This window comes from Erpetoichthys calabaricus, chromosome 16, assembly GCF_900747795.2.
Source record: "Erpetoichthys calabaricus chromosome 16, fErpCal1.3, whole genome shotgun sequence".
NCBI classification, from domain to species: domain Eukaryota; kingdom Metazoa; phylum Chordata; class Cladistia; order Polypteriformes; family Polypteridae; genus Erpetoichthys; species Erpetoichthys calabaricus.
This window is the reverse complement of record NC_041409.2, coordinates 74,051,644-74,077,959: the sequence shown is the minus strand read 5'-3', so window position 1 is coordinate 74,077,959 and position 26,316 is coordinate 74,051,644. Positions and strand designations below refer to the sequence as shown.

General features: G+C 37.0%; 1 protein-coding gene and 1 long non-coding RNA gene across 2 annotated transcripts in view; both read left to right on the top strand.

Annotated features, from left to right (window-relative positions):
* Nucleotides 1-26,028, top strand: part of ppm1aa (protein phosphatase, Mg2+/Mn2+ dependent, 1Aa) — a 41,978-nt gene extending 15,950 nt beyond the window's left edge. The window contains exons 2-6 of the mRNA XM_051920103.1: nt 917-1,764; nt 2,163-2,280; nt 4,717-4,828; nt 5,527-5,584; nt 21,530-26,028. Coding sequence (XP_051776063.1) covers nt 931-1,764; nt 2,163-2,280; nt 4,717-4,828; nt 5,527-5,584; nt 21,530-21,559 — 1,152 coding nt within the window. The 5' untranslated portion in view covers nt 917-930 and the 3' untranslated portion in view covers nt 21,560-26,028. The remainder of the gene's footprint in view (nt 1-916; nt 1,765-2,162; nt 2,281-4,716; nt 4,829-5,526; nt 5,585-21,529) is intronic.
* On the top strand, nt 5,598-6,794 carry LOC127526071 (uncharacterized). Its single transcript, XR_007933691.1, has 2 exons — nt 5,598-6,188; nt 6,519-6,794. It is a non-coding gene; the product is annotated as an uncharacterized LOC127526071 (long non-coding RNA).
* Nucleotides 26,029-26,316: the final 288 nt, after the last annotated feature.

The following is a 26,316-nucleotide window of genomic DNA, read 5'->3' as shown; positions in this document are numbered from 1 at the left end:
GGTAGTGGAGAGGTGCTTCATCTTGCTGGAAATAAAACTGTTTCTCATCCCCAATCTCCTCTAATATGCATGGCATGATGGATTCCTGAAGCAAATTTAAATAAATGGCACCAGTTGCAGTGTTGACTAAATGAGTATTGTATTTATAATAATTGAAAGTGTGTATATATTTTGAGACACCCTGTATGTGACTGGATGGTTTGTAGTTCAGTGTACAAACCGCATGTGTGTTTTTGTAAACAAAACCTAAAATCTGGAAGATTATAACAGTACATTATATAAAAGTAATTTTTTAACAACTGTAGAACCACTTAAGTTTTGTTTTAATGTGATTTTTACTGTTATCCTTTGAGTATTGCCTACTTATTCTAGGAGGGCAGAGATCTTTGTTAATAAATGGAATGCTGTTTTTTTCTAGCTACTCTTTTATAATTGTGCTACTTTAAGTACTGTAATATTTTCATAAGGTAATGTATACATTGTCACATAAGTGCAATATTTAAATGCAGATTTCTCTTGAAACACTATGGACTGCAAATATGCTTACTAGTTATATCTAATCGGCTTTTGAAAATAACAGTGAAATGTGTGAATTTAGATCTGACGGTCACAAATTTAAATTTTCTGTTGTAGATTTTAACTAAATAATCTTAAGTGATGTGCTTCAATTGTTCATATGGTTAATTGTTTTTTTTCGGTTCCTGGCCTCAGGTTGATTTTGGTTTTAGCGTGAATCAAAACCATTTAATTAGTGGAATTTATTCATGCTGAGCTCATTATTTGAGTATATGGGCCAAAAACAGTTAGTTTTAAATATACGGAATTTACAAACTAACATGTGTTAGCAATTTTAAACATGTTATTTTTTCTGAATAGTATGGAATCACTGACTGTCTTATTATTTATTATTTTATAGACCAAGTCAGAAAAATGGGAGCATTTTTGGACAAACCAAAGATGGAAAAATATAATGCTCATGGTGAGGGGAATGACCTACGTTATGGCCTTAGCAGCATGCAAGGCTGGAGAGTGGAGATGGAAGATGCCCACACAGCGGTGATTGGTCTGCCGAATGGCCTTGACCCTTGGTCTTTTTTTGCAGTGTATGATGGGCATGCTGGGTCTCAAGTTGCCAAATACTGCTGTGAGCATTTGCTAGAACACATCACAAACAATCCAGATTTTAAGGGGGCCAGTCCAGAGCCTTCAGTAGAAAATGTAAAGTGTGGAATCCGAACTGGCTTTCTGCAGATAGATGAGCACATGAGAGCTATCTCTGAAAAAAAGCATGGAGTAGACAGAAGTGGTTCGACAGCTGTGGGAGTCATGATATCTCCTCAACATATCTACTTTATTAACTGTGGGGACTCCAGAGGTTTGCTTAGCCGAAATGGGAAGGTCTACTTCTTTACTCAAGATCATAAACCTAGTAATCCACTTGAGAAGGAACGCATCCAAAATGCAGGTGGTTCGGTAATGATTCAGCGTGTAAATGGTTCACTGGCAGTGTCTAGAGCCCTGGGGGATTTTGATTACAAATGTGTACATGGGAAGGGGCCAACAGAGCAGCTTGTTTCACCTGAACCAGAAGTCTATGAAATTGAAAGATCTGAAGCCGAAGATCAGTTTATAATTCTGGCGTGTGATGGAATTTGGGATGTTATGGCCAATGATGAGCTATGTGACTTTGTAAGATCCAGACTTGAAGTTACAGATGACCTTGAGAAAGTTTGCAATGAGATTGTTGATACCTGCTTATATAAGGTGAGATTTTTCAGGGTATATAACCTGTTCTGATTCTGTTTAGAGTCATCAAATATTTAAGTTTGAAAAAATTGGTCAGAATATGTATGTAAATGTACTACTTTTTTATTGTTTTTAAATAAAGATCAATACTTCTTGGTCAGAAGTATGTAATGTTTTCTTTCTCCTCCACATCATCATTTTGCGGGATTTGCTGGAATAGTTAAAATCCCTGTAGAAGTATATTTTTACTGGTTATTTTTCTTTGTGTGTATATGTGTGTTTTTTTAACTTTAAACATAATTCATTTAGTATTTTTCGGGAGTGGATAATTGTGTGTGTGTGTAAAGATGAAGTGAGTAAGGTGCTTAGTCAAAACCTCTTTTAATTGTTTAATTTTGTCCCCTTATTTCCTACAGGGCAGCCGAGACAATATGAGTGTTGTGCTGATTTGCTTTCCAGGTGCACCAAAAGTTACACCCGAAGCTGTGAAGAGAGAGGCAGAGTTGGATAAGTACCTGGAGAACAGAGTAGAAGGTGGAGGATCTAAAAAGGCTAATAAATAGCTAAATTAAACTAAATATATACTGCTTTAAGTATATACTGGTTATTAGGCAGCTAAAATTGCCAATAAAGTCCATTCAGATGGTCTATATTTTAATCTGTAAAGGTAGATTTTTTTTGAGTACCTTAAACTAGCAGGAAATCAATGTCATTATGGCAGATCTTTTCTATATAAATATTACTATTAGACTTTTTAAGGTGGTATTCAGCATTTGTTACTTAATCACGTATAGCATATATAGATTGCATTTATGTAGAAATGTGCCTGCCACCTCAACAGCACATATTAATTCTGTGTCACGAAACAGTTTAAGTCTTAATTCAACTTAGTGTTTCAAACATAGCTTTTTTATATTACAAAAATAAATTTTTGTCAGCATGGTCAATTATGATTGTTGCTAGCAAGAGTGTTGGTTTTTTCCCCCCAGTAGATCAAGTGTACATTAAAATTTGGGGGGAAAAAAAGAAAGACAATACTTTAAAGTTAATTACAAGTACACTGCACATTAGATACAGTAAGTTTGCTAAAATGTTTTGCAGGCGTCCGTTTTTAGAGTTCATATAATTGTACCATGATAATCAAGAGTAAAATTTGCAGGGTTAAGCACTTTAAAACTTTTTTACTGCTCTGTAAGTTCCACATTGGGGTTGTTACCTTTCCTTTCAATGTGTATGCTTGCAGTTTATCTCCTGATCTCTTGACATTTGAATCTATTGCACTCGATATAAACAGTATATTTCTAGGACTGTACAGTAACATCTTTAGAGTTTTACAGATTACATTATTTTTAAATTCATTTTTAGTTTGTGTAAATACAATTGTTTGCGTCTTTGAGGTATTCTAGGTGAATGTGTGAATATGATCTCTGAGATGTGTGTGAGAGGTTATCAAACTTTTACCTTTTTTAGTGCGAAAAATTTAAATTGTATTTAGCTTTTAATCCAAAGACCAAAAAGGATGAGAAGCAAAGCTTTAAGAATAAAGCATACTCCCCTTTTTTAGATCATTGAATTTGTCAAAAGTGGTCAGTTTTATCAGAGTTCGTTTATTTTTTTTTTTTTAAATGCATAATCAGTAAGTAATGCAAGGTTCTTTAATCCTAACAGGTATGTGTCCCAGCAGGTAATTTTATAGCCGTTTTTTGGGGTCTTTAATGATGTGGGCTGTAGTATTTCAGATACAGATTAAGAAAATATGTTTGAAGATTAAACTGTGTCAGTTAGACATGTTTATATTGTTTTGCCAGCATTAACAGCAGTTTGTCTTTTTGTTTATTTGTTTAACCTTTATACATCTCTTTTGAAAGTGCAATATATTTCATGGTACTTAACTGTTAATAAAGTTACCTGCTGATTTATACTGTTGTTTCAGTGGTAAATGTGTTTAAGTTTAGTTTATAAATTAACATACCTCTTCACTGGCATTAAGCTGAGATCAAGTTATCCATAAAAAATAATAAAACGATGTTTACGTGGAACTCAGATTATTGCATATGCCAAATAAAATCACTTTCAAGTACTGCAAGGCCTGCACACTTAAAAAGTTATAGACTGTAACTACTTGCATTGCTATTAAACATCTACATGATAAGTCAAACATTTAGTAAAGCTGTATTATAATTTAATAAAATGGAGTTCATACAGTATTCCCTCAAAGTAACTTGAGCCAGTGAAGGGGGTGGGGGGTTAACATTCCTCTACTTGTTTTTGTGGGTCCAATATGTTTGTATTAGATATAGAATGTGTCTATGAAATGGTAAATGTATTCTAGTTTTTATGTTTCTAGGTTAGTATTTATATATGGGAGTTAGCTACAAGTAGAATCTTTTTATTTTTGTACAGTAGAATTAGTAGTAGAAGTATGTAGATAATACCTGTATTGTTGTTATTTAGATGTTAACGATGATTCTAATAAAGTTATTTACTAAACTGAGACTGAGATCTTTGGCTTTTTTATTCAAAGAACAGTTAGTTTTAAATAATCAAATTCATATTCTTAAGTTATTGAAACATAATAGTTCATACTTAGATGACCCAAGTAGCAAAAAATAAATAAATTGCAAATGCTTGCTTAACATTATATGCATGCCTGTGTTATGTCTAACACTGACACTATATTAAAATTTCTGAAGACATTTATTTTTGTAACAGCACAGCACTTTTGAGATTTGAGGTAATTTCAAATATCCTTTAAGACTTGCATTAATAGAATGAGAAACACTTTTCCATAGCAGTCTTATTTTTCTTAATCTTGTTTTGGTGGTTCTTCAGTCAAGAAGCTATTTGCATATTTTATAGCTGACCTTATTTCTGCCGTGTGAATGTGTGAGAGTATCTGCTTATTAACATTCTGATATGGAAATGATTGTGCTGATAGCACACTTACCAAGAAGTCCTTCTAATTCCCAGAGATTATTAAGAAGCAGTGTGACGAAGGAGGGCCAGACTTAGTCTACGTGATGCGTACTTTAGCAACGGAGAGCATCCCCAATCTCCCACCTGGGGGAGAACTGGCAAGCAAGTGAGTGTTATGTTAATATGATACAATGTGTCTTTCTGGCATTGTTAGCAGAATAGCTGCACAGGATACATGTATGCATGTGACACAAAATGAGTTAATCTGCAGTACGCTACTAAATCACTTAATGCTGTTTCTTTCTTGTCTGTGCCTTTACTTTGTTGTTGAAAATTACATTGGTAATAGATATATGATGTGTGTACATTAAAATGTGCATATTTTTTAAAAAACTTATTAAAGTATCATCTGCTGAAAAGAGATTTAAGATGCTTTGTGTTCTAATGGAGAATGCATGTTTTTACTGTTTTTTTTTTTTTTTTTTTGTCAAAAATTGTAATTTGTACGGTTCGTCTGTTTTCTTTGTGACTCATCAAACGCCAAAGTATTGGAAACATTTATAGTAATAGCTTCAGTTTTGTAACTTTGGATAAGAACTATCTGGTGTGGTGCACTTTTATCAATGATCTAAAAATTGTAGTGTTACTTTAAAACATTTTATTTTTTTGATGTGTGGTTTAATCCATAAAGGAAGTTGCATGTAACAGCAGCAAGTTCCTTAAAGCTAATGTCAGCTTTCTGAAAGGACATCAATTTTTAAGCGTTTCATTCACTAGAAAATCAGTAATTATGCAGATATGAAAAAACATTTAAAAGTATTTTTTTCCCTTACTTAAAGCATTTTATCTTTCTTTTTGTTTTAGACGAAGTGTCATTGAAGCAGTTTATAACAGACTGAATCCTTACAGAAGTGATGACACTGTAAGTATTGTTTATTAACATGCTCAAAAAATGTTTTAACAACTGTCGATTTAATTTAAAGTAATTTTAAACTGGTTTTAGATAACTGGCTTGCCTTGGTTTGACTTGTACTTACACTTTAGTACTAAATTAACACATAAGCCACATGCATTCATTTTTGAATTCCATTTTATTTTGTAACATGAAAACAGTTTGCTAGGAGCTATTCCAGCAACACTAAACAGCTTGCAGAAGCCAAACTTGAATGGGATACCAGTACATTTTGGACCCGAACTTATTCATAGGCATTCACTTTAGAGGTGCCAATTAACCTCAAATGCCCTTGTGTTTGGGATATTGATGGAAATTATAAATAATATGGATTTAACAAATGTATAAAAATCCTTTTTAGTACTCCTAATGATTTGGTAAACATTTCACCTTTTAGTAATATTAATAGTTGTATAGATGTTAAAAATAATTTTATGAAGCACATTTGCATTACAACAATATCATTTTTGACCAGTAGCTACTTTATGTTGTAGTCAAACGTTTGCCAGAAACCTGGTGCTTCAGTTTCTGTAAATAAGTTATTACTGATCTATTAAAAAGAGATGTCATTCTAGTTGGGTGCCAGTGGCAACAACTGTCAGAGAATATAGATGCTGTAGAATACCCTGGGAGAGCTTGGTAGCCATTTTGTTTGAGTCTGTCGAAATTTGTCATTGAATGTTTTCCTGGGACTCTATGGCCCTGAGTGGTTAAATGCTTCTGAAACTCTCCTCTGTTGCTATCAAGTCAAATCTTGCATTAGTTTAATATATCTCTCTTTACTTTGTACCCTGGACTAAAAAGGAGATTTTTTTATATCACTTTTTTCCCAGTATATGTTTTATATAGATTCATATCATCTAAAGTGTTTTGCTTTATGTTTGTGAATCTGAGCACAAAAGAGCACTATGTCTAGAATTGAAAATTGAGACTTTAGAGACCCTGTACTAGAAAACCTGTCAAAAATGGATAGCTGGTTTTGCTGATATGTATAGTGACTGTTTTCAGTAACTGGCAGAATTTGTTGCCACTACAAATACAACTAATAAAAATGTAGTAACACACAATATGTACATAATAGTTAATTAATTTTGAATTTAAACATTCTTAACTTTAGGTTGAGCCACTGATTCTTGCAGACCAGAATGTAACTACTCAAAAAAATAAAAAAAAAATAAAATGCAAGATATCCCATACTATTAAAATATTCAAGGGTCTTGTAGAAGATCTAAAAGTCATTTTTCTATGTGGTGCCTCATGAAGGATGAACCACAGAATCTAGCTGTTAACACTAGTTAGCGATTTACCATGAGACGCATTGCTAAGCGATTTAAAACCGCTCCTAGTAAGACTAAAGCAATATCTCTCTGATGTACTTTAATTAATTGTCAGCCATGTGAAAATAAAAACCTTGGTACTATTTATAATTAATTTATTATTACTCCTATAATCAGCAAAAAAAAACTATACGTACTTGGAATGCCATGTACTAAGCTTTTATAGCAAATCCCGCTACCAGTGAAATTTCATGGTAGTTGATGCCCTATTGATATCTTCGAAAAACAGAAATCCCATTCAACTTACTCGTATTAATGTAAAAATAATTAATAACACTAAAAGTAAATAATTAAATAAAACTGCAATAACTTCCTGTAGCTTAACAGTTCATATAAAACAGTTTTGTAAAATTTATAAAATTTTGAAATAATTGCAGCAGCAACCATAAATGGTAGTATTTCTTTCAAGTAGTTCCGCATTATTTTAGGGCTACACCTATCAACTATTTTTTTTATAAGCGATTAGTCTAGCCATTATTTTTTTGATTCGTCAACTAATGTAATAAATAACTTGTAGCATCTACAGAGACATCTGTTACTTTAAATTTAAGGCTAATGGGATTTACTACATATTATGGGATTGTATGTATACTATGGAATATAGATGCAGTAAGTAAACCTGACCTATGTAGCAAGCCATGCTGTGGTTCTGAGTTCTTTTAATAGAATAAAGTGGCAGAACATACAACAAACCTGTCGGTCAACAATAATAATTTTGGATTACTCTGTTTAAAATCTAACAAATACAAAAAAACAAATGTGAAAAGCTTTTATCATTACGATATCAACACTGTATTGTGTAATAAAGTGCAAAACAAGGAATGGAAGCTCAAAATCTTTTCAAATCAAAATGATTTCAGTTTGTGAATAAATATCTGATAACAAAAGTAGTGCAGTTTGTCAAAATGATTTCAGTTTGTGAATAAATATCTGGTAACAAAAGGTAGTGCAGTTTGAATCTGGTAGTACAGATCAGATCTGCTTTGCAGTACAACACAAGTGCAAAAACACAAGATCAAGTAACAGTAGAATTGGTATAAATCAGATTTCAATAACACACAAGCATATAATCTATTTAGCAGTCCAACATTAGTGCAAAAACCAGTTTAAGTAACATGTGAACACAGCATATTAATCCAAGTAACAGTTCAGATTATACAGTGGAACCTCGAGATACGATCACCTCTGTATACGAGAAATTCAAAATACGAGGAAAGTATCAGCGAAAAATTCAGATCTAAATACGAGCATTGGCTCACGTAACGAGCCACGTGCCAGGCTGTGGGTATAGCTTGCGGCTTAGCGAGGGGGCGTGGTAGCTGTAGCGAGCCGCAGGGCGATCTGCGGTGTCTGCGTTTCTCACCTAAGTGCACAGGTGGGAAACTGCCCACATCCATGATTTGTCCGGTGGCTGATGGGCTGGGCAGGGTTGCCACCCGTCCTTTAAAATACGGAATCGTCCAGTATTTGAGAATGAAATTGCGCATCCCGTTTTGAATCAATACGTATGCGTCCCTTATTTTTTTGTATTAAAAGTGGTAACCCTAGCAGCTGCCATGTCTTCCCCGCATATATAGAGAAGCGCGAGCCGGTTAAGGGGGAGAAGAAGTAAAAGAAAAGAGAGGAGAGGAGAGAGAACGGAGGTTGCAGGAGGAGGCAGGAATACGCAGCAGTAGGAAGTCGGTGCGAGAGAGCGAGCGAGTACAGGCTCGCGTGTAGCTGAACAGGCGAGCCAAACAGCTGAAGCAGGACGGTGTAGAGAAGGTCAGCTGCATTAAGTGTCTCGCCTGTTGCAGAGCCCGCATGGGAGAAGCAGGTGAGACGCTAACAGAGAAGAAGCACCAGGGATTGTCATCTGTTTTTTGAAGACTGCTTCCTGTTGACGTTTTAACCTCGTGTTAAAGGATTGTTATTCTTATGTACTTTAAACCTCCACTTCACAACTGTTTTAAGGATTATTTATTTAAAGATTTATTGAATGCTCTACTGCACTTTGGACACCTGTTTTGATTCTTTTAATAATCAGTTATATTATTTACCAGTGTTATTTATTAAAGGTAGACTACAGTATATATAATTTATCAGTGTTATTTGTTAGGAAAAATGATTTTTATGTTAATATATTTGGGATGCGGAACGGATTAACTGGATTTCCATTATTTTCAATGGGGACGTTTGTTCTAGATACGAGAAATTCGCTATACAAGCTCAGTGCTGGAACGAATTAAACTCGTATCTAGAGGTTCCACTGTATAACAAAAACTTGGGGGGGAAAAAAACTAATATAAAATGCGACTCAAATAACGTATCATAAACCGTGGGATAATCACTAGCTAACAATTTTGTCCTGCTTATTATATGCTATTTCTGTCACACTGTACTTTACTTTTAGATCATATCTTTTTTTTTTTTTTTTTTAATATAAACACTATTTATATGTTTCCTTAGCGCTAGCCTCTACTACTGCATTGTTGCCGGGGTGACGGGTCCTTTATGAAGTCCAGCACTCAGGAAAATAAATGACTGTAGAATGCAGCGATTTACCAATCAGAACTAAGGAAAGTAATTAGATATTACAGGGCTGTCTTGATGGCATCTTCATAGGAAACTCTGAAATACTTGTCTTAGATGCTCCGGCATAGCTGTCATGCTGCTGTGATACGCTATTTCACATTTACAGAGTGTATAGAACACAGCATTATTTGGCTTTATCTTAAAATACTCTCATACTTTAGAAGTCTGCGCTCTTTTGCACGAAGGACCTGCAGATGAACCAGGCGCTGCCATGTTGATCTCTTGAAAGATGGTAAAATTGCAATGCATTGACTATGTTGATTATGTTGACTTGCTGTAACAGCAGTACATTATTTAAATAAAGTATTATTGGCATTCATAAACAGCAGAAGTAAATGAACTTTGTATTGCGCAGGTTTTATTTTAGACCCCAGAAATGTCATGAATAAATAAACCATGTAAACAAAGATTGTATAAAAATAGTACTGGCATGTAGTCTTCAAGTAAAGGCATCCCCACTATCAATTATTTGATAAAATGAATTTTTATTCTAGTTTGGCATATTAAACGCTCTAGAATGCGTTCGATTCTGAGAAACTTAACATAATACCTTTAATCACATTACATTAGTAATTTGTGTGTGTGTGTGTGTGTGTGTGTGTGTGTGTGTGTGTGTGTGTGTGTGTGTGTGTGTGAGAGAGAGAGAGAGAGAGAGAGAGAGAGAGAGAGAGAGAGAGAGAGAGAGAGAGAGAGAGAGAGAGAGAGAGAGAGAGAGAGAGAGAGAGAGAGAGAGAGAGAGAGAGAGAGAGAGAGAGAGAGAGAGAGAGAGAGAGAGAGAGAGAGAGAGAGAGAGAGGGCAAGGTCCACATAGCCTCATGTCAGTCATCAAACTCTTTTACATTTCTTTAGATAAAAGAAAAAAATGTTACCTGCTGTAAAGCTAATTCAGAAACATTAACATGATCAACATAGAGAGTCTGTGTGACAGACTTACGAGTGTTTCTGGTTGCGTCAGAATGCAGCGCATCAGGCTTTTCTTGGCGCTGTCTGCTTGGTTAAAAAAGAGAGAGGTTTTCATTGTTTTGAGGTTTATGACAAATTGTCTTTTTAAGTTTTTATTTGTGATATGTAAGTTTAGTCCTTAACATAAAATTGCATTTCATTTCATTGTATTTTAAACATAAGGTTGTTATTTATTAAGACACGGCTAAAACTCTGGACCATAATTTCAGAATCATCCATGTTTTGTTTAAGCATTTGCATCAAAGGTAACTTTACTGGATGCTACCGATATTTCAGTTTGGTACTAAAGTGCTGATGCTTGTGTTATCCCCAGTATAGACCCAGAAGAATGATCAAGCACTACATTCCCCTCCCAATGGCACACAAGTTGGATTAATTGATGACTATAAATTAATGTTTTATGAGTGAATGTAGATGTATGCATGGGCATGTATTGCTATGCAAAGGTGCCCAGTTTTGTACGGAATACAGCTGAGATTGACTTTGACTCCCCTACAACACTGGAATGGTTTAAGCAAATTTAATAATGTATAGATTGCTGTATATTCTCAAGCACCCTTTGTAGTTTGTAGTTTTTTTGAAAGAAGTGTGCACATTTACTTCAGTAACGTTTTGTAGGAGGACCCATGTTAATTCCTGTAAATCTAGTTAAATAATTGATGTTTGGAGAATACGTTTATAAAATTGCAGCCAATACTGTCAGTACTTTATAAAAATAACACTACAGCACACTATATTAATGTACCACAAGATGGGGCTCTTACTATAACACTTTCCCATTTTTACTATTTTTCTTTGTACTGTCTTTGCATTGTGTTTTAGTCCAACTACTCACACTTGATAAATTTGCCAATAATAATTTTGACTTTTACATTTTTGACGTTTTACAATATACAGGTTCAGAGTATTGGGCACTTTTGAATTTATTCATTGTGGTGTTCTGATATTCTGCTTTTTTAGCCTCTTTATTAAGGGAAAACGTATTTCTAGATTAAAGTTGTACATACAGTGTTTTCCTCTGCAACTGTGTCCTATCTCATATTTCACAAAGAAAAGAAAAATCAACAAATTGATATTTCTCTTCTTTTTCCCTTTCAATTTGTATTAAAATTGCAAAAAGTAAAAAAAAAAGCTGCATTTGGGACAGTATTCTGGCCCAGTAATGAGAATTGGTCTACACTGAGGTGATCAAGGTGGTTTTAAGTCTGAGCTATTAAAGGTCATGTTATATTACACGTTTCCATTGATTTTTTTTTTTTGTTTTCCATTTACATAATGTTAGCATGTCAAAGTTGGTCGTGACGCACTGCTGTGACTGCCAATTGTGTTATCTGACATATCCAGTGACTCAGTCCAAATAGTGTGCAATCTGCCTCAACTCTTAAGTCGTAGGGGTGGGCTCTGTGTAGTTGAGAGCTGACAGCCAATGCATGCTCGCCCAAGAGTAAAATGCACAGAATATGGCTATGAGGAATAAGGAATGTGGGTATTTTCAACCATGCAAACAAAAGATCAGCTTGTCTGTCTGATGTTTTACATTTTACATGCCGTGATAGAATGGGGTATGTGTGAAAATGCAAAAATTCATGCAGAAGTCACTATATTTGTAAGCCCATCGCATGGGCTATGACTCCAACGGATAGCACGTTATTGGCTGTCAGAAAAAGGGGTAAGTTCATTACAATTTAATTATGTGAAAATGCTCAAAAGCTGTTACATTTTTGGGCAGTATGACTTTTCCAGCAGTTTCTAATTGCATAATCTGATATCTTTGGGTGACAAGATCAGCAACTTAAGTTGTCAAGTTTGACATCCCTTCCTATTAGAAGATGTGTAATATGTCCTTGGCTCAAGGAAACACCAGTATTTCCTAATTTCAGCATAATCCATGTAAATACTGATACAGTTGCTATAACATTCATGAAGTTGTTCTGTGGCATTCAAATACATTTTTTTATCTGCTTTAGTAATCATTTTTCTGTAGCTGACTTGACATCTTTATATCTGTTATAATGCATTCATTGAACATACCAAGAGTATCCTTTGCAATCCATGCAGTGTGAAACATAGCCATGAAGCACCAGAATAATGGTTGATGATTTACTTTCTGTTTTTGCTTGATTGATGGGTGAATCCAAAGAAATCCATGCAATATGGTTGATTATTTGGGTCCTTTCATTAATGTAATCAGTATGGAACACAATCTCAAAATCATAAAACATTGTGCACATGGTCTTGCCAACGCTAGCTTGGAACCAGACTTTCTTTGGTGTGGGAGAATCACCATTCTTTCATTGTTTGATTGATTATTTGGCCTCAAAGTATGTAACCAAGTTTCATCAGCATTTATGAAACAAATCTTCAGTTCCTTCTAGTCAACTATAGTATGTAAGCTCAGTACTCTCATTTGATCATTGGTAATGCTTCATTTCAGGAGTCAACATTATGGGTACCTAATTTGCATAACCTTGCTCATGTTTGTTTGTGAAGAATTATTTCGTCTATCCCTTAATGAATTCCTGTAGTGTCTGTAATCTTAAGCACTATCACTTTTAGATTCTTCATTCCGATTTGCTGTATTGAAGATGCCATTTTATGTGACCTAGTTTAACATAAACACGAGAGTCAAAGCTCATTGATTTAAGATGCATTTAAAAGCTGAGAATGAGTCAACAAAGCTTTTCATTTTTAAATTATTGTAGTATTTTACAATTCTTTTAATGATACTGATATTTGGCTCTTAACTTTATCCTGGTAAGAGCATTATTTCGTTATTTGGGGTGGTGGTTGTTACAATGCATGGATCCATTGACCTAAAGTTTTTCATTTTTACTTTTTTCCCTTGTCTTCATGTCCTCTTAGGTATGCCTTTCAGTCTCCCAAATTAATTTGAGTAAGGGAATGACTGTAAATATTGTAATTCTGTTGGCTTTTTGAAACAGGTTGTTTATGGTTAAGCTCTGAAGCTACTTCTGAGGTCTGTGATTCTCTGACTCTACTTGCATATCTGTTGGTTTCTTTTGTCTCTGGATTACTTTTAATTCACAAATTACCATAAGCCAAAAACAGTTTATCTATACTTTTTCGAGTGCAGTTTCACTGTTGTTTGCAATTCCTTCTAGTTATGTTCTCGTGTATATACCTTTTGCATAATAGTTCACTCACCTTACTTTGTGCAGTTAATCAAGAGAGAAAATAATGAACTATTTTGTTCTGCACAAAGATAAATTGTAGCACTATAGTGCAAAGATACCCGCTGCCACTTTCTTGTAGAAACGATAGCCCACAAAGACATGAAGTTAGTGTGTGTGAGCAAAAACTTCTCACTTTTGAATTCCTATTTTTCACCTACTAAAACAAACTTAATAATAATAAATAATAATTCTTTACATTTATATAGCACTTTTCTCACTACTCAAAGCACTCTCCATGCAGGGAGGACCTGGGAAGCAATCGAACAATCTCCTTACTGAAAAGCAGCAGTTCTACCACTGCACCATTTATGACCTTGGATATTTGTTTTGTTCATGCCACACTAAAAAATCACTCAACAGCATGAGCCTATCAAACATAGCATGTGGTGGGATATGCTTGTTCTGCATTCCTTTTGAACTTGAATGCCAGAATTTCCAAGTTCCTTGTTGGAATTTTCAGCTGGAATGCCTCCACAAGTTGGATTGCCTATTCGTAAAACTTGGGTCTGGTCTGTCAAGTCCAGGTTTGTCCGACTTGAGATTGATTCAAAATGATGATGTACACCGGAAATCTTTGTGAAAGCTATAGTATTATACTGGTTATTAGCACTTCTGTTTGTGTCATTAATTTAGTCATACACACAGTACTGTCCAATTTCTATTTGTACATATGTTGCTATGGTATTTGTGCAAAATACCACATAACATGGTGTTATCAAAAGGTATTTATTGTAAAAGAGCCAAGTGCAACAAAGGTTTTTCTGGAGGTGTCCATATTGGTTTTCCTAAAGTTTTACTAGAATGTGGTGTGATGTCATTCCTACCCCGGAACTCGAAGGTAAATGGAGCGCAACAGTGTAAACTTCCATTCACTTCCAGTGCTGAAATAAAAAAGAAAATGCTAGTATAGTACATTTTCAGAAATTGTTGTTTCTGGTATTTTTTCAGTATCAGTATAACATGCAATCAAAGTATATATGTGTGTATTTTTATTTATGTATTTATTTTCGTGTATATATACAGTCATATGAAAAAGTTTGTGAACTCCTCTTAATTCTTTGGATTTTTGTTTATCATTGGCTGAGCTTTCAAAGTAGCAACTTCCTTTTAATATGACATGCCTTATGGAAACAGTAGTATTTTAGCAGTGACATTAAGTTTATTGGATTAACAGAAAATATGCAATATGCATCATAACAAAATCAGGTGAATAAATTTGGGCACCCCAACTAAGTGCTGGGTGGTATACCGGTTTATACCGAAAACCGTTTATTTTTGTTATGATATGGATTGTTCTTATACCACAACAGCGGTTTAAATTGCCTAAACAACGTTCGGAACGTGGTCCAGCGGGAAATTGTTTAAGGGGGACCTTTTTCACTGCTACACTGCTAAACACGTGCAATGGAGTACATGCGGTAGTGGAGGTATTGTGCGGTGAAAATGGACAGAGAACATTCAGAAACTGAAGCTGTAGCAGGCGATAAAATTTAACATGATGACACATAAGAACTTTTGCTGGAAAAAGGAGCCGTGTCTGTTGTCTGGAGATACTTTGGATTTAAAAGGTTGGATGTGGACCATTATGTTCAAATGTGTGAATGCTGTTTCTATACTACTGGATAATACTGCAAGCCAAGTTGTACTTGTTTTATTTTTTTCAATACTGTGTAATAGTGTGACGACATGTTTCCACTTTAATCTCGACGCTTATGACGAGAATAAAGTCGACATGTTGACTTTATTCTCGACGTTTCTACTTTATTCTTGCCGTTTGTCGAAATTAAAGTCGACATGTTGACGTTATTGTTGTAATTTGTTATTAAAGTAGAACATCGTAAACTAAACTTCATCTTAAAATGAATATTTAATTTACTACATTTTCTCAAACCCCGCCGTCATAAGTTATGTAGCACATCAAGTGCTTTGTGTTAAGTGTTACCGGAGCCATGTTAATCGCTACTGCCTCTTAAATTGACATCCTCTTGCACTAAGAGGAGGTGCTGGCAGCACACAGAATACATTAATTTCATGATATCCCTTCTCCCTGAACATTTAGAATGCTAAGATAAATACTTGATTTAATTATCATGATGACATGCAATAAAGCATGTATTAATGAAGTGGGGGCACGGTGGCGTGGAGGTTGCACAAACCCAACATTTACACAATATTTCAGTTAAACCTATGCGACACCCATTCATACATCCAGTTTTTTGGAGCCTCTTCACACCTGCCATAAAGTTCTGTACACTGAAAATAGACCTGGGGACCCCTTACTGCGAGGGAGCAGCACTACCGCCACACTACTGTGCATGTTTAATACCTGCTTTAATGCATTCCATCCTGAAAATGATATTAAGTATCTTAGCATTCTAAATGTTCCGAGAGCAGGAATATCATGAAGTGAATGTATTCTGTGCGGCGGTCGCTGCTTGCGCCTCCTCTTAGTGTAGAGGAAGTCCGTTTAAGAAGCATGTACAGTGATTAACTGGGTTGGGGAACACTTAACACAAAGCATTTAATGTGCTACATTAACTTATGACAGGTTTGAGAATCCATCCATCCATCCTCTTCCGCGTATCCGAGATCGGGTCGCGGGGGCAGCAGCTTGAGCAGAGATGCCCAGACTTCCCTCTCCCCGGCCACTTCTTCTAGCTCTTCCGGGAGAACCCCGAGGCGTTCCCAGGCCAGCCGGGAGATATAGTCCCACCAGCGTGTCCTGGGTCTTCCCCGGGGCCTCCTCCCAGTTAGATGTGCCTGGAACACCTCATCATGGAGGCGTCCAGGAGGCATCCTGATCAGATGCCCGAGCCACCTCATCTGACTCTCGATGCGGAGGAGCAACGGCTCTACTCTGAGCCCCTCCCGGATGACTGAGCTTCTCACCCTATCTTTAAAGGAAAGCCCAGACACCCTGTGGAGGAAACTCATTTTAGCCGCTTGTATTTGCGATCTCGTTCTTTCGGTCACTACCCATAACTCATGACCATAGGTGAGGGTAGGAGCGTAGATTGACTGGTAAATTGAGAGCTTTGCCTTATGGCTCAGCTCCATTTTCACCACGACAGATCGATGCAGAGCCCTCATCACTGCGGATGCTGCACCGATCCGCCTGTCGATCTCACGCTCCATTCTTCCCTCACTCGTGAACAAGACCCCGAGATACTTGAACTCCTCCACTTGGGGCAGGATCTTGCTCCCAACCCTCAGAGGGCACTCCACCCTTTTCCGGATGAGGACCATGGTCTCGGATTTGGAGGCGCTGATTCCCATCCCAGTCGCTTCACACTCAGGTACGAACCGGTCCACAGAGCGCCGAAGATCACGGCCTGATGAAGCAAACAGGACAACATCATCTGCAAAAAGCAGTGACCCAATCCTGAGCCCACCAAACTGGACCCCTTCAATTCCCTGGCTGCGCCTAGAAATTCTGTCCATAAAAGTTATGAACAGAATCGGTGACAAAGGGCAGCCTTGGCGGAGTCCAGCTGTCACTGGAAACGGGTTCGACTTACTGCTGGCAATGCGGACCAAGCTCTGACACCGGTTGTACAGGGACCGAACAGCCCTTATCAGGGGGTCCGGTACCCCATACTCTCAGAATACCCCCCACAGGATTCCCCGAGGGATACGGTTGAATGCCTTTTCCAAGTCCACAAAACACATGTAGACTGGTTGGGCAAACTCCCATGTACCCTCCAGGACCCTGCTAAGGGTGTAGAGCTGGTCCACTGTTCCACGACAAAGACGAAAACCACACTGTTCCTCCTGATCCTTTCTAGGACCCCCGAATAGACTTTTCCAGGGAGGCTAAGGAGTGTTATTCCCTCTGTAGTTGGAACACACCCTCCGGTCCCCCTTCTTAAAGAGGGGGGACCACCACCCCGGTCTGCCAATCCAGAGGCACTGTCCCTGATGTCCATGCGATGTTGAAGAGGCGTGTCAACCAAGACAGTCCTACAACATCCAGAGCCTTGAGGAACTCTGGGCGTGTCTCATCCACCCCCGGGGCCCTGCCACCAAGGAGTTTTTTTGACTACCTCGGTGACCTCAGTCCCAGAGATGGGGGAGCCCACCTCCGAGTCCCCAGGCTCTGCTTCCTCATTGGAAGGCATGTTAATGGGATTGAGGAGGTCTTCAAAGTACCCCCCCCACCGACCCACAACGTCCCGAGTCGAGGTCAGCAGCGCACCATCCCCACCATATACAGTGTTGACACTGCACTCCTTCCCCCTCCTGAGACGTCGGATGGTAGACCAGAATCTCCTTGAAGCCGTCCGAAAGTCGTTCTCCATGGCCTCCCCAAACTCCTCCCATGCCTGAGTTTTTGCCTTGGCAACCACCGAAGCTGCATCCCACTTGGCCTGCCGGTACCTATTAGCTGCCTCCAGAGTCCCACAGGACAAAAGGGTCCTGTAGGACTCCTTCAACTTGACGGCATTCCTCACTGCCGGTGTCCACCAACGGGTTTGGGGATTGCCGCCACGACAGGCACCGACCACCTTACGGCCACAGCTCCGGTCAGCTGCCTCAACAATAGAGGCAAAGAACATGGCCCATTCGGACTCAATGTCCCCCACCTCCCTCTGCCAGATGTTCCCAGCAGACCCTCACAATACGTTTGGGCCTAACAGGCCTGACCGGTATCCTTCCCCACCATCGAAGCCTACTCACCACCAGGTGGTGATCAGTTGACAGCTCCGCCCCTCTCTTCACCCGAGTATCCAAGACATGTGGCCGCAAGTCAGACGACACAACCACAAAGTTGATCATCGAATTGAGGCCTAGGGTGTCCTGGTGCCAAGTGCACATATGAACACCCCTATGCTTGAACATGGTGTTCGTTATGGACAATCTGTGACGAGCACAGAAGTCCAATAACAAAACACCGCTCGGGTTCCGATTGGGGGGGTGGGGTTATGGTTTTGGGGGCATTCCTCCCAATCACGCCCTTCCAGGTCTCACTGTCATTGCCCACGTGAGCATTGAAGTCAAAGCAGAACAAGGGAGTCCCCAGAAGATATGCCCTCTAGCACCCCCTCCAGGAACTCCAAAAAGGGTGGGTACTCCAGACTGCTGTTTGGCGCATACGCACAAACAACAGTTAGGACCCATCCCCCCACCTGAAGGCGGAGGGAGGCTACCATCTCGTCCACCGGGGTAAACCCCAATGAACAGGCTCCAAGTCGGGGGGCAATAAATATGCCCACACCCGCTCGGCGCCTTTCACCGGGGGCAACTCCAGAGTGGTAGAGAGTCCAGCCCCTCTCAAGGAGATTGGTTCCAGAGTCCAAGCTGTGTGTCGAGGTGAGCCCGACTATATCTAGCCGGAACCTCTCGACCTCGCGCACTAGCTCAGGCTCCTTCCCCTTCAGAGAGGTAACATTCCACGTCCCAAGAGCCAGCTTCTGTAGCCAAGGATCGGACCGCCAAGGTCCCCGCATTCGGCCACCACCCAACTCACACTGCAACCGACCTCCTTGGCCTCTCCCATAGGTGGTGAACTTTTGACAAGCACCTCTGGATATTTTACTAAGTCTAAATGCCTCTTTGGATGGTTGAAAATATGTTGTCAAAATTTTAGTTTAAGTTGTTTGCAAAATTTGTTCAATAAAAAGGATCTATATTTTGACTGCAACTGTCATGCAGTGTTATTCCTTCTCTTCATTAGTGCCACCCCCTTGAAAACCATCACTTTATGGGGCCATGCAAACCTGTATTAATACTTGTATGCACATTAAAATGTGTTTTTGTACAATGTACAATTCTCATGACAGTGGAATATGTTATTCTTAGCCAGTAATTGCAGTGGAAAATGTGGTTAACATCCACTCATGCATGGGGAAAAAAATACCATCCAATACCGTGAAACCGGTATAATTTTGAAAAATACCGTGATATAGAATTTTGGTCAAACCACCCAGCACTATCCCCAACAGAGATATTACATCAATACTTAGTTGAGCCTCCTTTTGCAAATATAACAGCCTCTAGACTCCTTTGATGAGTTTCCTGATTCTGGATGGAGGTATTTTTGACCATTCTTCCATACAAAATCTCTCCAGTTCAGTTAAATTTGATGGCTGCCAAGCATGGACAGCCTGCCTCAAATCATCCCATAGATTTTCAATGATATTCAAGTCATTGACGGCCATTCCAGAACATTGTACTTCTCCCTCTACATGAATGCCTTTGTAGATTTTTTTTTTTCTTGTTGGAATATCCAGCCCCTGCGTAACTTCAACTTTGTGACTGATGCTTGAACATTATCCTGAAGAATTTTTTGATACTGGGTTGAATTCATCTGACCCTCAACTTTAACAAGGGCCCCAGTCCCTGAACTAGCCACACAGCCCCACAGCATGGTGGAACCTCCACCAAATTTGACAGTAGGTAGCAGGTGTTTTTCTTGGAATGTGGTGGTGTTCTTCTGCCATGCAAAGCACTTTTTGTTATGACCAAATAACTCAATTTTTGTCTCATCAGCCCAAAGCACTTTGTTCCAAAATGAATCTGGCTTGTCTAAATGAGCATTTGCATACAACAAACGACTCTATTTGTGGCGTGAGTGAAGAAAGGGCTTCTTTCTCATCACCCTGCCATACAGATGTTCTTTGTGCAAATTGCGCTGAATTGTATAACGATTTACAGATACACCATCTGCAGCAAGATGTTCTTGCAGGTCTTTGGAGGTGATCTGTGGGTTGTCTGTGACCATTCCCACAATCCTGCGCATATGCCGCTCCTGTATTTTTCTTGGCCTGCCAGACCTGCTGGGTTTAACAGCAACTGTGCCTGTGGCCTTCCATTTCCTGATTACATTCCTTAGAGGTTTAAACTGTCAGTTTCAACTGTGAGATAGCTTTTTGTGGCCTTCCCCTAAACCATGATACTGAACAATCTTTGTTTTCAGATCTTTTGAGAGATGATTTGAGGATCCCATGCTGTCACTCTTCAGATGAGAGTCAAAGGGAAGCACAACTTGCAATTGACCACCTTAAATACCTTTTCTCATGATTGGACCCACCTGTCTATGAAGTTCAAGGCCTAATTAGCTAATCCAACCAATTTGGTGTTGCAAGTAATTAGTATTGAGCAGTTACATGCATTCAAATCAGCAAAATTACAAGGGGACCCAAATTTTTGCACAGCCAGTTTATCACATTTGATTTAATTTCATATAACTAAATACTGCTTCACTAAAAGTACCCCAGTACTCGGATGTATACCACTGTTATCTTTTGTGTTGAAAGTAAATTATTATGCAGGCTGAGAGGGGTTCCCAAACTTTTTCATATGTATGTATGTATGTGTGTATGTGTATATATATATATATATATATATATATATAATATATTTTTGCGGGCGTAAATCCGCCGCCTGCCGCGATGTCGGTCTCGTAAGGTTTTTCGGGCAGCTGCGCAGAAGGCGACTGCGCATTCGGCTTCGGACATGCGCAGAAGGCGACTGCGCATTCGGCTTCGGACAGACCCTGCCGCGATGTTGGTTGAAGTCACCTTTCTCTTTGAATTTTCCCGGCCATAAATCCGCCGCCTGCCGCGATGTCGGTCTTGTAAGGTTTTTCGGGCAGCTGCACAGAAGGCGACTGTGCATTCGGCTTCGGACGGACATGAGTGAGTGAGTGAGTGAGGAGACTGGCAAATTATATATAAGATGTGTGTGTTTAATGATAGGTGTTTAACATTTGACACTTGTAAAATTATTATGATTTTCATGAAATATTGTGCATTCTTGATGATCAGCATTTCTTCTGTATTTTAGATATGTCTGACTTTAAATGAGTTAATTCTTTTTTTCTTTTAATTTTATTTATTACCATAAAGGATTCTGCATCGACTGACGACATGTGGTAAAACTCCCGGGTTCTCAGAATTATTGGGCAACTACAATCCAAGAATACCATCAGTCTTTCTCTACTGTCAATTCTCACAGCTTTTCTTATTAAGAAGGGAAATATGCACTTGTGGAGGACGATACACACAAACATCTACAGCATCATTCTGCCCACGATCTCAACATCTCAACAATATATCTATCATCCTTTTTCCCCTGTTGCCCCAAATCTAAAAATTGAAATTGTTTAAAAACAAAATGTAATTGTTATGGTAATAGGATTCCAGATTTTTTATGATGTTTTTTTTTTTTTCCTTTTCTATTTGTAAAAGTGCAATTGTCCTTGTACAAAATGCCTGTGTTCAAAGAAGCTTAAGTTGGTTTAAGATAAAACTGTAAACGCACTCTGCCTTTTTTCTGGTCTTCTGGGATGCAACACATGTTTGTATAGTGCATATTATTATAAGTATTTCTTTTTTTGTTTGTTTTTTTTCCAGAAAAAAACGGGTAAAATTTATGTATAAGCATGTGAGAGCTTATTAATCAAATTTAGGTTAATGACTACGTTGTGCACTTTTTAACTTAATTTCTGCAAATACTTGTCAGATAGTCCCAACGCTAAAAAGGCTTTTTGTTAATGGTAAATATTTATTGTTCTGTCTTCCCCCTTTTAAAAGCCTACTGTCTAAATAGATATGAAAGGCTTATGAACATGCCACTGCTTACTTGTTGCATTTTTATTATGAAGGAAGACTATTGGCTTCAGCTTAATCGACACTAGGAGCTCAAAGCTTGCATTTTTACTTTTTCCTTTACAGAATAAGAGTGTGAGAAAGAGAGAGACAGACAGAGGGATAATTCAACATTTTGTGTTTCTGGGCACTCTACATCGTTGCTATATTTTTTTATGTTGTCAGAGTGACACTAACTATTTATTAAATTTTTTTTTTTCAGTGTAATGAGCTGTGCAGACATATGGTACACAGAGGTTCAGATACAGTGAGGTCTGATTTTTCTTTTTCAGGGAGAGTTGGATACCTAGTCAATAGAATAAAATGAGACGAGGACCACTGTATGAGCAAATATTTAATATGTTGAAGCCATGACTATAAAATGTTTTATGGAACAATTTCTTTATCACTATTTTCTATGTGCCATATGCCCTGGATGGTCCTTTTCAGGTAGCTCTAAACATAGGAAAAAAATGCTTAATTATTATGTGCAAATTTTAATTTTAGATTTCACTGAAAATTTGTATTTCACCTGTTTTTTTTTTTTTTTTTGTAGAACAAGTGAATATTGTCTCACTTGTATGTTGTGTACCCCTTCCCCCTCTTCCAGTTACTTAAGATAACATTAAAATACCTCTGGTTCCCATTGTAGGATATATTTGTCTTATTGGGTTCATTAATGTGATCTAAAATAGTAAGATAAACAGTAAGCCTTTAGCTTATGTATTTCATGTCTTCAGGAACTTGATTGACCAAGTTTGCTGCTATTACACGTGAGTGCTTTTATTTTTCTTTTTCTTGCAAAGTGTGTGTTTTAAACCAACAGCTTCCACTGAAAAAAGCTATATTTTACTTTTATTGAAATATTTATGAAGAAATTATCTGCATCTTGTTCTTCTTTACTGTTGCATTCATGTATTGTTATAACACCATGATGTAAATTTTTTGACCTGCAAGCAAGATATACATATATATATGTCATATGATATATATATAAGTGTCATATACTTTTTTTTTTGTTTTTGAACAAGGAACCTTTATAGAGTGGAACAGTCCTAAGACTGAAGCCTATGTAGCAACTGCCATTTGATTAAATGGGATAAATATTTGTTGCTTCAGAACTGTTTAGCACCTGGAGATTTATCTTGCTATGTATAATCTTCACAGGGTATTTTTGTTTGTACATCTTAAGAACTGACAATCTAATTCTATTAAACATAAATATATTGTAATATCTTATCATCATCACTAAAATTTCGATATAAGCTAATTTGATGGCATGTGCTAAATAAGTGCTCCCTCACCCCATCCCTGAGAGTAGAGTTTAAAAAGATGTTTTCTGCCAACCTCTGAAAGCCAAGTAGTAAGCACTTTTAAAAATTAGACTAGTATGGATTAAGTTAATATATTAAATATATATTCATAAGTGGACTGGCCTTTTTGTTAATGCCATACTATAGACTTTATTGTTTAAAAATATTTCAAACCAGTGGTAAATGGAGAAAAATTGGTAGTGATAATCCTATGTCCTGCATTTCTTATCTTCCTTCAAGGGAAATAAGATAATGTGAATGTATGCGGCAGAACAAGATTTGCTTTGAGCAACAGTTTGTTATAATTAAGCTTTTTTCTATTTCGTTTTTTTTTTTTTTTTTAATGATTTGCTTTCCCACATTAAACAATTTTAAATAGAACATAAAACCACAAGAGTGATGCATGGCCATTTTTCATTTGCCACTCATGTTAATTTACAATAGAATTTTGTTACAATAGCAGTTATGGTCTCTTGCTTTTGGGTCACAGTTCTAGGCACAGTTTGTATTTAGACTGGATTAAAATAAATATATATTTATTAATATTTTGTTATTGAATCTTTGTCCTATTTAATTATAAATTGTTATCTGTAGGGTCAAATTATCAAATTCATTTGTATTCAGTATGATTTAGATTTTCTTTATTGTTAAAAAGTTGGCATAAACTTCATTGCCCATATGTTTTGTAAATAAAAAATGCCCCTAGTCAATTCATAATTATTTTCAGTACTGCGTATTTGTTTTCCTTCATGGCATAGCCACACAGACCAGAAAAAGAGTTTTTTGTTTCTTTAATGATGTACAACATTAAAATTGACATGCATAGTTTTCATGAAAAGTGGTACGGTAGATGATAGTTGTATTAGAGGCAAACAATATACTTACTGTGTATGAATAAATCTATAAACCTTCTTTATTAAAACACATACACTCACCATACCTTACTTTGGTAAATTCAGAAACATTTTAAAATATAATTTACTAAAACCAACACAAGCATTCATTCTAGAGTGTCTTTTTGCCATGTTCATGTGGCTTAAAGATATACTCAAATGAAAATCTTGCAGAGTTATGATATCTTGCAGTCAATTAAACATTTATATGTAAACAGTTTCATACTCACTTTGTGACTTTCAATAGTCATTTGTGCTTGAGAAATGCATGAATGTACTAGAGAAGTGTAAAAAAAAATAGAACTCTTATTCTGTATTAATGTTTGTTCTACTTTTTCATTTGGATGGTCACCCCCAAAATAGGAGAATTTGTGCAATTGAGAAAATAGACTGTATTATGTTTATATACAGAGAGTGAGTGTGTGTGTGTTTGCTTGTGTTAATCATTTTAAAGCATGTTTACCACTGGTAGTATCATAAGAAGAGTAAAAGTAGCTTGCACTAATGAATGATACTGAGGAGCCTTTTCTGTCACATCAGTTGTATCTATCCACTGACTGTATGCCAAGAGGTGCCAATTGTAGGATGTGCATATTCCACTTGAGTTAGAATTGGCTAATAAGGTTAAATAATCTTGTGCCTAAAACCAGAAAATCCTTGAATTTCAGGTAATTGGCACTGCATACTGTAATGTATATATTTTTAAGAAGGTAATTTGTTAGAATGAAAAATTATTGGTGTTTTTGCTGGCAGCATTTTATTTGGTGAGGGGTGTAGGGGTGGTGGGTTGAGCTTTTAAATCTAAAGATGTTTCTTTTGTTCACTGATAAGCTCACCATTTTGCCTTATGAAATTAATTATATCACAGCAGTTTGCAAGTGTGATTTCTTACATTTAAAAGAAACAAACGTGCATTGCTGTTCTAACAAAAGACTCATCCTTGTGAAATTTTATCTTTCCTGACACAAGAATTTGTTATTCCAAAAATATTTTTTTCTTGGAAACTCCCATTACTGCAGTGTTTCAAAAATTATTCCTGTTAAGCATGAATGATTGCTTACCCTAAAGAGGATGTGATACATATTGTATGTAAAATTATGTTTAAAAAATGAAAGCAGAATTATTTTTGTTTGTAGGCCGTGCAATGCTATTCAGTAAGTTATTGTCTTAAGTGATTTAACTGCTATTTAGAAATCTGCTTAATTAACCGAGTGTTTACAGAAATACCTTGTTGTATATTTTGTATTATGTACTGACTCCAAAGGAAATATTTGTGGAAAAGAAATTCTAAATGGTAAATTGTAGTTTGGATTCAGTTGAACAAATTGCATTCCTTGCTTGTGAATTGTTTATTTTCCAGGTTAAGAAGAAAAATAAATAAATTAAAAAAAACTAATTGCAAAATGTGCCACTAAATAAATAAGTTGTTACTTTATGTCTTCAACCTGCATGATTGTTTCTACTTTGAAAGTAAATTGATTTGCCTAATCTGTGATCATATTGTTCCTAAACTGACTAGTGTAAATAAAAGTCATCATGTTTGAAATTATAATTGCAAACCACAGACTACATATACATTGTAAAATATTCACTGTAGCATGGTTTTAGTGTCAGGGTGAAGGGGGAACATTCTTTATATGTTAAAAAAAACAAAAAAAACAAGTACTAATAGACTTAGAAAAATGAAAAAAAGACCTAATTGATGTCATTGATAATGCATGTAATATCACGAAGATGTAGTACTTTTGTCTACAGTAAGATCAGGCTGGACTTTAACAGATTCAGATTATTAGGACTATATGTCTATGTAAATCTGTGAATGAGCATTGCCAAAATGGAG